The sequence below is a fragment of the Myxine glutinosa genome, chromosome 7 (assembly GCF_964187855.1).
Source record: "Myxine glutinosa chromosome 7, kmMyxGlut1.1, whole genome shotgun sequence".
In the NCBI taxonomy this organism is placed as follows: domain Eukaryota; kingdom Metazoa; phylum Chordata; class Myxini; order Myxiniformes; family Myxinidae; genus Myxine; species Myxine glutinosa.
Genome location: NC_136267.1, coordinates 32,487,687 through 32,500,085, shown reverse-complemented (window position 1 = coordinate 32,500,085; position 12,399 = coordinate 32,487,687). Strand labels below are relative to the sequence as shown.

Genomic DNA, 12,399 nt, shown 5'->3' with positions numbered 1-12,399 from the left:
TGACTAATGGCCTTGTAATTCATGCCAATTTGACCTGCAATGAAATTAATGTACAAGCTCCAGTATGAGTACTCGATGAATGTGTAGAAAGTTTACATGTTTGTTCCTCATACCTAATGAATCAGAACTTTGACTTCCTTTCACTCTTGCCTTGTTTGTCTCAGAATTCCAGGCTTGCCAGCGGGCAGGATCCGAAGAAGATAAAAAAACTGGTATTGTCACGCACATGAGCAAATACATTTCTTAACTAAGAAAGAGGAGAATTCCTTGTGGTCTTTGCATGTTTGAAAGAGTGCTTGGCATGAAAGATAACATGATTAATCCTTTGCTTGAGCCATATTAAAACTCTTTTAAAACTTATATAAAATTAAATAACTTATATCAAATTAATTCAATATATATTAAAACTTTTTTTCAAATGAATAATAAACTCATCTAATTCTCTGAAACAGTCGTCCTATCAAATTGTTATCAGTAGTTATTTGGTTATCTCATGTTACAGTTGTTGGTTTTTTTGATTTCCATAGTTTCTCATTGAACCTTCTTTGCAGGACTGCGACAACAAAAATATACGCTGTCAAACTCTGCAATGTCCTCTCACCGCATTAAATTCCTCATCAGAGGCCAATGTCAGGATTTTTAGCAAACTTTGGAACAGCACTTTTCAAGAGGTAATCACCGACGTGCAATGACACATATCTAATACTGATTCAGAATCACATGTGACTCTTATAAGTACGTCTCCCTTGCAAGTGTCTAATGCTGATTCAGAATCACGTGTCTCTCTTATATCCGACTAGCAGAAGTACCTGGCGTTGCCGGGTGAGGGGGGGGGGGGGAGGAGCGAGGAGGGAGGGGAGAAGGGGGGGTAGGGGGAGTGATGGGGGAAGGGGGAGGGAGGGCGGAAGGAGAGGGGAGGGGGGAAGGGAAGGGGAGGGGAGGAGGGGGGAGGCAGGAGAGGAAGGGGTCTCATATATATGATGGTGGGTGAATGGGGTGAATGTGGCGTTCATCACGTTTCTGAGTTAAGTGTGATGCCGATCAGGAAGAAGAAGAAGCTGTACTACCAACTTCGTTCTCTTCCGGAATTGTTTGATTTATTTGTATTCAAATGTCTGGTGATTGTTTTGTATTTATTTATGCGAATGTGTACTTGTATATAACTGTCATTAATTTTAAAAGGCTTAAGCACTATCGAGCGATTAAAAACAAAAAAAAAAACTCCAAAAAACCAATCCTTTTTTTTTGCCTAAAACACCCCCAGGCACTCACTGATGAACCTCTGAAAGTTTGACGAAGATCCGTTCAGCCATCTCTGAGAAAAATGGCGACACACAGACACACACACACAGACAGGCATCTCTCTTATATAGTAGATTGACAACAAAATCTCAGAGGTATCTCAGAGGTAACGCATTCTACCTCATCGGTACCTCCTCAAATTCGGAGCTTTCACACTACACTTTTCCATTGTGCAGCGCAACGGGATTCATGATCACAGTTTAATTTATTGACAAGCCTCTGAATCCTGTGGTGAGGTAGTTGCCTTAAAACAACTTCCATTATCCTCCGAGAAGGCAATCTAACAGAAGATAATTCCACAAATCCCGCAACAAGTATGTCCACTCTCAGAAGAAGCAGGAAACAACATCTGTCCAACCTCAAAATTGAAGTTTCAAACTTGCCTCCATCTAAAACATGGTTGCACATTGTTAGGTCTGTCTCTGGAGTATGCTCCCCCACTCCATCGCTTCCGTCACTTCAAATGGCACCACAGCCAACTGCGCTCATGAGAAGACCAAATGCCTCAATTATATGTTTGCTTCCAAATATCGTGTCCCCAATCGCTCTCTCTCTCTCTCTCTATGTACCGACCATACCCAGCCAACTGCTTGCTCATGGAAACTGTCTTTTGCAGCTGAGAAGGTGGAGAGGTTTCTGGCAACCCTCAACTCTCATTCTGCAACTGAACCAGACGGCATCAGCTCACGTGTCATAAAAACCTGCCCTGCTGGTTTTACACCTCCCTCTGCCCTTTTCACCCTATTATTTGCCCTAGGTCATATTCTATCTGTTTGTAAAGTCGATCAACATCACTGCATTGCATAACAAGTTTCAAATATTTCCATTCAGCGGTTTCCGTGAAATAATCTTTTAATTATTTGTGTTTAATCCAAGATGGCTGCCATACCAGGTGACCTATGACATCACAATTATCATAAAAGAATTCTGTGTGGTTGCCACACCTACCCTGAAAGTTTCGCCTCAATTGGACATGTGTTCGATGAGAAAAACTCTCTGCTCCAAACTCTCTGCCAACGGCATCCAAGGCCAATTCCACTCTTTTGGTTACTGACTTCCCCCACTATTGGAGCCAACGTGTTGTTCTCAAATGAATCCTTTCATTTCCTCTTCCTGTCGAGACTGGAGTGCTTCAACGCAGTGCTCTAGGCCCAGTACTTTTCCTAATCTTCATCAATGAAACATGATGATTGCTATCGCCATGCTTCAGTGGTGCGCATTTATGTTTGCGCTGTCGCTGACGAGATTCGCTTATGAGTGATGAAAGCGGTCCGGCAGCTGAAATAAGTGAAAAAGCAAGTTTGGAATTAGCAGTGTTAATTTTGAAAGGCATTGTGTAATATTGAAATGGTGTTGGTGATCATGAAGACCCATCATCTTGACGGAGCATCGAAGCGCTCAGTTGTGAACCTTTTTGTGGCTAAGTACCAATTCTGGACAGTCACCACTCAATCGCAAGATGTGGAAATTTATACCCTAATATGTTATGGGAATCAAACCCACACCAGTGCCGGTAGTGCCCCCAAGGCTTTACCCAAACCACCACAAAGCCACTCAACATTGAAATTATGAAAAAATATACGTTATGTTTTTGTCAGTGTGTGAACCTTGAGGGAAATTCATAAACATGTTTCTGCGTGTGCCAGGAATTTGCAGATATGAATTCCATTGTCATGATCGCCTGGGTAAACCTCGGATTGCAACAACACAGCAATAACATTATTTGGAAGAACACAAAGACAAATATGCCAGTGAGTCATAAATACAATCCGGGTTGCGACAATTGCTTTTCCTTCAATTGTCTTTGACAATAGAACAAAGGATTTAAGTTGTACCTTGTCTTGCTTACAACATCATTTCGTTCAACTAGTCAAGCAGATTTCAGCTGATATAAGTGAAGTTTACTTGAGCACATGCAAACATTAAGAGAATAAATGGCATCGATATCAATTACAAATGATGTGGATATCCTCAATTTTGTTTGCCAGATATATCTGAGAGTATTCCCAGAAACCAGTGCACCTGTCAACAAAGGATTTCCCTGGTGGATCATATTGGTGGCGATACTTCTTGGACTTCTCCTTACCCTTCTGATGTTTTTCATTCTCTGGAAGGTAAATACTTTGACTTTACTTTATTTAGTCTACTCATTATGGGCGAGGAAAGGGAGGTGAGTTTGTGACAGGACTAAAAGGTGAGTGTGGTGCAGAAACAGAAGGTAAAATAATTATAAGAGAAAGGAACCGCCTTCCGGTTCTGGGTCCGCAGCACATGGACGTCTTGGTGTGGAATTGCTCGTTACAGTTCACATAAGCTACGCTTCCTGGACCAAATATGTTGTTTTTCTGTTTTGTTTTTATTCCGGTTTTGCTGGTCTATTTTTCGTCAAATTTTCTGTCCCAAACCGTGTTGTGCTGTGTTGAATTGTCCAGTTTGTGTCCCGGGTAAAGTCAGGCCTACTGGTAATAGTCGGGTTGTGCCTTTTCCTTCATTTTTTGCCTCGTTTTCACTCTCCTTTTATCCCAGGTATTGTTACTTCTGGTCCCTCAGCTCACTCAATCTATACCCCTCCTCACTCAAAAATACAAACACCATACCACTCCTTCACTCCAAAAAAGAAACCAAAAAACCAACAAACAACAACAACAACATCGGAAAAAAACCCCAAACTCTTATCCCAGTGCTCAGTTACTCATTTCCATATCCTTCTGCTCTTAAATATCCACCAAATTAATCTTCACTGAATAAAACATTTTTGGTCCTTTAAAAGTTCTTCAGAACAAAAAAAACGTTTCCAAATTCTATTTTAAAATGCTTCACTCTGCTTATTAATTATTCCATCAGGAACAACCCATTCACACTTCTTCTTCTTCAACAAAATATCTTCCTTTTCTCTTTCACAAAAGGATTGCACTGCAAATCTTCCCATCTACTTTCTCAACAATCCTCTCCAAGAAGTTCAGTCACTCAAACTCATGGGTCTCACTGTCAGCCATGATCTTTCATGGGAAAACCACATTTCAAAGTTGGTCTCCAAAGCCAGATTGGGCCTCCTCGGTCATGTAAAGTTCTTACTGGCACACTTGGACCCCTATCCACCTCCAAGTCTTTCATCTGCAGCTTGGTGGAGTACTGCTCTGTGCTGGGGCCCTCCCTCACACCTTGCTCAACTTTACGCCATGGGAACCAAGGCCTTCAAGATCATTGGAATCTTCCGGCTGAAGCTGAGTCTATGGGCCTATCACTTCTACATCACAGACTGGTTGGTGGATTCTCTGTCTTGTGCCGCCTCTTTCCTGGTCTTTCACCCTTTGCCCTCTCCATGCTTTGTCCTTCCTCGCGAAATTGCCAAAATCTAGACCCACTGCTCACCTCTACTCATGTGTTCTTCTTTTTTTTCCTGCCTGTGGAACCAACTTCCACACTCTATTCAATTTCATTCTTCTCTCCAGATCTACAAGACAGCTGTTCACCCCCATCTCAAATCATTCTCCATCCAAAGCCATGCTTTTTTCTACACACATTAAACCACCCTCAGCCCTCCTAAAATTTTGCTTCTGTATCCATCTTGTCCAACCCTTGTGTTCTCCCCTATCCATTCAATTGTTTGTCCATCCTATCTATCTTCTCCCTCCATCCTGCTGCTGGCATTCCCCCTTCTCTTCCTGCTGTTCCTTTTGTTATGTTGCATCCTGATCCATTCTGTGTTCTTGCACTTCCACGAGCCTTGACTATGTTTACAAAAAAGGAGAGACAGGAGGGAGATGTAAATCATACTATATGTCAATATTGTATGTATATATGCATGTATGAACGTTAATAGAATAGAAAATGCTTGGCCGATATCCACCAAATTTTATTACATATGTGCTGGGGCACAATTAATTAATTAATTAATTAATAGAAGCTTTATGATTATAGGCAAGCATCACCGACCACCTGTTAGATATCTATTGAGGTTTTTTTATGGATGCGTTTAAGTTGTTTATATGTAAATCTTTTATCTACGGATGCTTTCCGATGCTTCTGTAATTTTTTTCCCGATGTATCAGCTTTGATATCCGTCGGCACTGGACAACCCTCCCATTTACTTTCTCAACAATCCTCTCGAAGAAGTTCTGTCACTCAAGCTTTTGGGTCTCACAATCAACCATGATCTTTCCTGGGAAAACCACATTTCCAAGCTGGCCTCCAAAGCCAGTCGCCGACTGGGCATCCTCCGACGTATGAAGTCCTTCCTTGGCACACCTGAGCTCCTCACCACATACAAAGCTGTCATCCGCCGCTCAATGAAATACTGCTCTCCCCTCTGGGTTGGCACTCCTGCTTCACACCTAGCTCGGCTGCACGGTGTAGAAACCAAAGCTTTCAGAATCATTGGAATCTTCCGTGATGAAGTTGATTGTGAGGGCCTTTCACTCACTCACCGCAGGCAGGTTGGTGGTCTTTCCGTCTTCTACCGACTCCTCTCTGGCCTTGCCCCCCCAGCTCTCTCTGGGCTCTGTCCCGCAAATATTCCTACAGGTCGCACAAGATCTGCCTGCAACCCTCTTATGGTTAAACTGCCAAAATCAAGACTCTCTGCTCACCTTCATTCCTCTTTTCTCCCGCCTCTGGAAAAAACTCCCTCACTCTCTTCAATCCCACTCCACCCTCCAGGTCTTTAAAACAGCTGTTCACCCCCATCCAAAACCTTGATCTTTTCTACCCCCGCTAATTTCACCCCAATTCCACTTTTTTGAAATACCAACTTCTGTCCTGGAAGTCCTTGGTGTCCTTGTGTTTTATATTTCTCCCTCCCCCCCCCCCCCCTTCCCACGCCTCCTCCCCCCAAGCCCTCTCCCTCCCACACATCTCCCTCTCAAATGTTGTGTTTGTGTGCTTCCCCTTCTCTCCCCATCTTGTCTTCCGCTCCCTCTTTTTATATATTTTGTTTGTCTGGTTGATTTGTTTGTGAAGTAAATGTCAGCTCTTTCACGAGCCTCGATTCAGTATACAAAAAAAAAAAAAAAAAATCGGGGGAGAAGGGCCTTGGTAAGAGAGGTGACCAAGAACCCGACGGTCACTCTGGCTGAGCTCCAGAGATCCTGTGTGGAGATGGGAGAAACTTCCAGAAGGACAACCATCACTGCAACACTCCACCGATCTGGGCTTCATGGCAGAGTGGCCAGACAGAAGCCTCTCCTTCGTGAAAGACACATGAAAGCCCACAGAATCTTGTTTCTCACAGTCTGAGAGTCCTTTAGGTGCTTTTTTGCAAACTCGAAGCGGGCTTTCATGTGTCTATCTCAAAATTCTCAAAAGTGTTTCGGTGTTTCGGTGTCGGTGTTTAGCCCGATCACTCAATGGTGAAGAATCACTTAAAATATTGTACCTGCCAGATCCGGATATGGATCTTCACCAAAATTGAACCAATTCATCCTTGTCACACACCCAACCTCTCCACCAAGTTTTGTCCAAATCCATCCACAACCTTTTGAGATATCCTGCTCTGTATCATTTTTGGCCCTATATCCCAATGGTGAAGAATCACTTAACAAAATTATAGTAGCTGGATCCGAATCCGGATCTTCACCAAAATCGAATCATTTCGTCCTTGTCACATACACTACCTCTCTGCCAAATTTTGTCCGAATCTGTATCAAGTTTTTGAGACTTCATGTTCACAAAAAGACAAACAAACGTACAAACTAGAAATCGGTCAGGGACCGAGGACTTGCCGGAATGTACTTTTTTTAAAAAATCTTATGTACTTATTCTTACTCTTCCCCTTTGAATGTACTTATTCTTCCCCTGTGAGGTATCACAAGCAGTATTTCAACAATATCGGACAAAAATATTTATATTTATTGACAGTTCAGCTCGCCCGCGCCAATTTGATATATTTTTTGCCGCTGGAGGGCGCGGTGACGAGGCAAACCCCGCAGCGAGTTTCTAATTATAATACGTTTTTATTAATTGCTGTTGTAATCAATCAAGGTAAGTATTCAAATCAAGGCACAGTCTATTCCAGGGCAAGGCAAATGTGTGTGTAAAGTATTAGTCCGTGGGCTGAGTAGGGTTTACATGCACCACTCCCACAACTTAACTTCCCGGGTATGTCCATGTACCCCCCACCCTAGGGGTTAGGAAAAACCATGTTAACAGAAAAAAAACTCATTCCCAAGGTAGTTCCCACGCATATTTTGATGTTACCCCCCCCCCCCCCCCTGTGTCAGTGATTTCCGAAAATTAGGGGTAGGCGAAATTCAAATGGCCATAACTTTTTACTAGTCATCCTATGGTTGCATATGACCCCTCAAAATGTTTGTCCTGGGACACTCTTTACAATGATATGTGTTATATGCAAATGAGGTCACCAGAGGTCAAACTATGAGGGAATGAGTTTTTTTTCTGTTAACATGGTTTTTCCTAACCCCTAGGGTGGGGGGTACATGGACATACCCGGGAAGTTAAGTTGTGGGGGGGGGGGGGTGCATGTAAACCCTACTCAGCCCACGGACTATATGGCGATGCTATGTGCAACGATGTAGACGTAGTACTGCACACAAACAGACAAACAGACAGATGAAAAATCGGTCAGAGACTGAGGACTTGCCGGAATGTACATTTTTATCGGCCATTTTGGACAAATATGGCGTCCGAACCACGTGACCGATGACGTCATCATTATTTGTTTTCTAAACTAATTTATTCCTTGATGATGCTCAATAAATTTCATCTTGATCGGATGAAGTTTTGTACTTGTCGAATTATGACGTCATAATGGAGGCACCTATGACATCATCATGAACGTATTTTATTCCCCATGGAGAGTTCTTTACAATGAGCCATGTCTCAATTTTTTCTATTCAGCACTTTCGGAGATATAGAGGTGCAAATTTTTCGGTTTTTCCAAGATGGCGGCCGAACCACGTGACCGATGACGTCATCATTTTTTTTTCCTCCACCAGCTTATGCCGACATGGCGCTCAAGAAATTGCATCTTGATTGGATGAAGTTTTGTACTTGTCGAATTATCGAATTATGACGTCATAATGAGGCCTTGTGCCGAGAGAGTTAAAAATTGGGCACGGTCTATTCCAGGGCAAGACAAATATGTGTGTAAAGTTTGGCGATTCTATGTGCAACGGTGTAGACGTAGTACTGCGAACAAACAGACAGACAAACAGACAAACAGACAGACAGACAAACCAACCAATCAACATACCTGCCGGAATCTTTTCCGTCAAGTAACAAACCAACCAACCAACATACTTGCCGGAATGTATTCCGGCAAGTAACAAACAGACACACAGACAGACAGACAGGGGTGAAAACATAACCTCCATCCACCTTCAGTAGCGGAGGCAGCAAGCATGTTTCTCCCCCCTGTCAAAGTATACCAGCAGCTCCAAAAATTAGTCTATTTTAATTACATTTTATTTCATATTCCTGGGAAAATTAACTCGTCTAGAAGGATGGGTTCTTCGTTATTATCTCTAAATGTACAAAAGGTGAATTTATCATTCAGATGTTATACACACACTATCGATTCAATAATAATATGAATCTGGCGGAGTGAGCGGGTATCTACTTCATATTCCAGATTGTCAATGTATAAATGAGTGCGGTGAAACTCATTCTGGCGGGGTATTTAAGATCAGAGTTTACACGTCCTTTGTTCACCACTCTCATGGAGTCCACGCTCTCTTTGGAATGTCAGACATTTTGAACCTTAAGAAAACTTTGAGTTGGATATGCTATGTTTTCTGCTGTGCGATTCTCCCATTATTGCTAATATGAATGATCTGAAGTACAAATTGTGCTTTGTTGAATTTAAAATGTTACAAATAAAAAAGAAAAGAAAGAAGTAAAGTACCAATGTACTCATTGTACTATACTTCCTGGGAAACTTTTGTTGCATTATACCCTTCTATATAACTGTTTAATGACTGCATTTTTATTTTTCCCCTTGATCAAAGTATATCTTGCTCTTTAAATGTTTCCCAACTTGATGTGATGGCAGGTTGGATGTTTGACGCCAAATGGACGGCAAAAGAACTACGAAGCACGCTACAACAAAAACAAGGTGGAGGTGCAGACATCAGAGAGAGAAAAGCTTGCATCAAATTTTTAATCAGCGGAATATATTATTCGCAATGTGTTCTTTTAAAAATTATCTTCAATTCGTAAATCAACCTGGAAGCATCATTCCAAAGATTAGAATATTTGCTGACAAAGAAAACTCCAATTTTCCATTAAATAAAATTTCCACATTTGATGCACTCTTTAAATATTACCTTTCCTTTTATACCTTTTTATACCTTTTTGTACCTTTTTGTGTTTTATACCTTTCCCACCACCCTCCCTCCACCCCCTCCTTCCAATACCTCCTCCCCCCAAGCCCTCTCCCTCCCACAGATCTTCCGTTGTCCCTGTTCTCCGCTGTTGTACTTGTGTGCTTCCCCTTCTCTCCCCATTTTGTCTCCCGCTCCCTTTATTACTTGCAAAATCGAAGATTTTTCAAGCATATTGGTCGGTTCCGTTTGTGGTTCTGTCTGTTTGTCCGTCTGTTTGTCTGTCACCGGCCTACAGGTCACAATTCTAAACCAATCGTCACGAAACTTCACCACGTTGTATAAGTCGTCCCAATTGAGAAGCCCATTGATTTTGATGTCAAAGGTCATCTGGAGGTCAAATTTCTATAATCGCCATTTTAAATCCGATTGACTTGAAAATTGAATAGCATTTGTATATCAAGTCACTAAATTGGGAAATGAACTATTTTTGAGGTCAAAAGGTCAAAGGTCAACTCAAGGTCAAATTTTAAAAATCATCCATTTTCATCTAAAAAGCCGTCAATTCTCAACCGATTGACTTGAATATTGAACAGCATTTGCATATCGAATCACTAAATTTTGAGACATACTATTGTTGAGGTCAAAAGGTCAAAGGTCAACTCAAGGTCAAATTTTAAAAATCATCCATTTTCATCTAAAAAGCCGTCAATTCTCAACCGATTGACTTGAAAATTGAACAGTATTTGCATATCGAGTCAATAAATTGGGAAACATACTATTTTTGAGGTAAAAAGGTCAACTTAGGGTCAAATTAAAAAAATCATCAATTTTCATCTAAAAAGCCGTCAATTCTCAACCGATTGACTTGAATATTGAACAGCATTTGCATATCGAATTACTAAATTTTGAGACATACTATTGTTGAGGTCAAAAGGTCAAAGGTCAACCCAAGGTCAAATTTTAAAAATCATCAATTTTCATCGAAAAAGCCGTCAATTCTCAACCGATTGACTTGAAAATTGAACAGTCAACTCAAGGTCATCAATATCGTCATATCGTCAATATGACGTCAATATCGTCAATATCGTCAATTGAATAAAACCACCTTTAGACATAAAATAAAATAAAATAAAACCACCAATATCGTCAATTGAATATCGTCAATAAATTGGGAAATCGTCAATAAATTGGGAAATCGTCAATATCGTCATATCGTCATATCGTCAATCGTCATTGGGTCATCAATATCGTCATATCGTCAATATGACGTCAATATCGTCAATATCGTCAATTGAATATCGTCAATAAATTGGGCATATCGTCAATAAATTGGGAAACATACTATTTTTGAGGTAAAAAGGTCAACTTAGGGTCAAATTTTAAAAATCATCAATTTTCATCTAAAAAGCCATCAATTCTCAACCGATTGACTTGAATATTGAACAGCATTTGCATATCGATCACTAAATTTTGAGACATACTATTGTTGAGGTCAAAGGTCAACTCAAGGTCAAATTTTAAAAATCATCAATTTTCATCTAAAAAGCCGTCAATTCTCAACCGATTGACTTGAAAATTGAACAGCATTTGCATATCGAGTCACTAAATTGGGAAAGATACTATTTTAGGTCAAAAGGTCAAAGGTCAACTCAAGGTCAAACTTCCAAAATCATCACTTTTTATCTGAAAAACCGTCAATTTTCATCCGATTGACTTGAAAATTGAACAGCATTTGCACATTGTCACTAAATAGGGAAACCAACTATTCTGAGGTCAAAAGGTCAAAGGTCAACTCAAGGTCAACCTTCCAAAATCATCATTTTTCATCTGAAAAATCGTCACTTTTCTTCCTATTGACCCGAGCTTTGATCAAGATTGTCAATTTTAATCTTGATGAAATGGACAATTTGCTGTATCAATGGAATTTTTCTTCTTCGTATTTTGCAAGTATCGTGCTCCGTATGACGTCTTCTTGTTATATGTTTTGTGTGTCCGGTTTTTTTTTTTATGATTGATGTTAGCTCTTACACGAGCCTCGATCTTGTATACAAAAAAAAATGACAAAAAAAAAACACATCACAAAATGTACAGAATGCCCTTCAAGGTATCTGATTAGTTTTAATATAATTGTCATTTTGAATATATTTGAATTGCAGCTTTCATGACTTAAATAAAGAAAGATTGCTTGTTCCAACGAAAAGAGAAGTTGCCTCCATCCACCTTTTACATTGATTGGTTGATTGGTCAATGAATGCTGTCATTCTATTAAGAAACTGGTATCATATCGATTTTTTTTAATGCCAGTAAAGGCCAATGCAGTGAGCACATTGCAATTCAAACTAATCTACCTATTTTAAAACAAACAAGAAAGAGGAAGCTTGGCTTCAGGTAATCCACAGACAAATAAAGCTTGTCAAACGAATACATATATATGCACCTTGGGCCAAAGGTTAAAGCTCATGGCCATATAAAAACACAGACACCTTATCCAGCAGGGCCAAACACACAGACATCCAATCCCACAGGCCCCCTCTCCCCCACCCAACCCCAATCCCTCCTAAATCCAAATTTCCAGTTTTCCCTCTTTGGAGTTTTCTTCTGTATCCATCTTGTCCATGCCATGTATCCTCTCCTGCCTCCTCATTCCTCCTCACACCCTTTGCTTATCCAAGTCTCCCTCTATATTGACCTTCTACTCTGATGTTCACCTGGTGTTGGCCTAATGGTTAGGGTGGCAGGCTTGGGATCCTAAGGTCCTGAGCTCGAATCCCGTTGAATTAACGCCAGGTGGGGTTGACTCAGACTGTCATCATTC

The 12,399-nt window shown here is 40.8% G+C and overlaps 1 protein-coding gene across 2 annotated transcripts in view; it reads left to right on the top strand.

The window, feature by feature from the left end:
* Positions 1–11,780, top strand: part of LOC137431101 (integrin alpha-6) — a 148,492-nt gene extending 136,712 nt beyond the window's left edge. For both annotated transcript variants that reach the window (XM_068122009.2, XM_068122008.2), the window contains 5 exons: positions 165–212; positions 552–671; positions 2,949–3,053; positions 3,291–3,416; positions 9,311–11,780. In XM_068122009.2, the coding sequence (XP_067978110.2) occupies positions 165–212; positions 552–671; positions 2,949–3,053; positions 3,291–3,416; positions 9,311–9,421 (510 nt within the window). In that variant the 3' untranslated portion in view covers positions 9,422–11,780. The remainder of the gene's footprint in view (positions 1–164; positions 213–551; positions 672–2,948; positions 3,054–3,290; positions 3,417–9,310) is intronic.
* Positions 11,781–12,399: the final 619 nt, after the last annotated feature.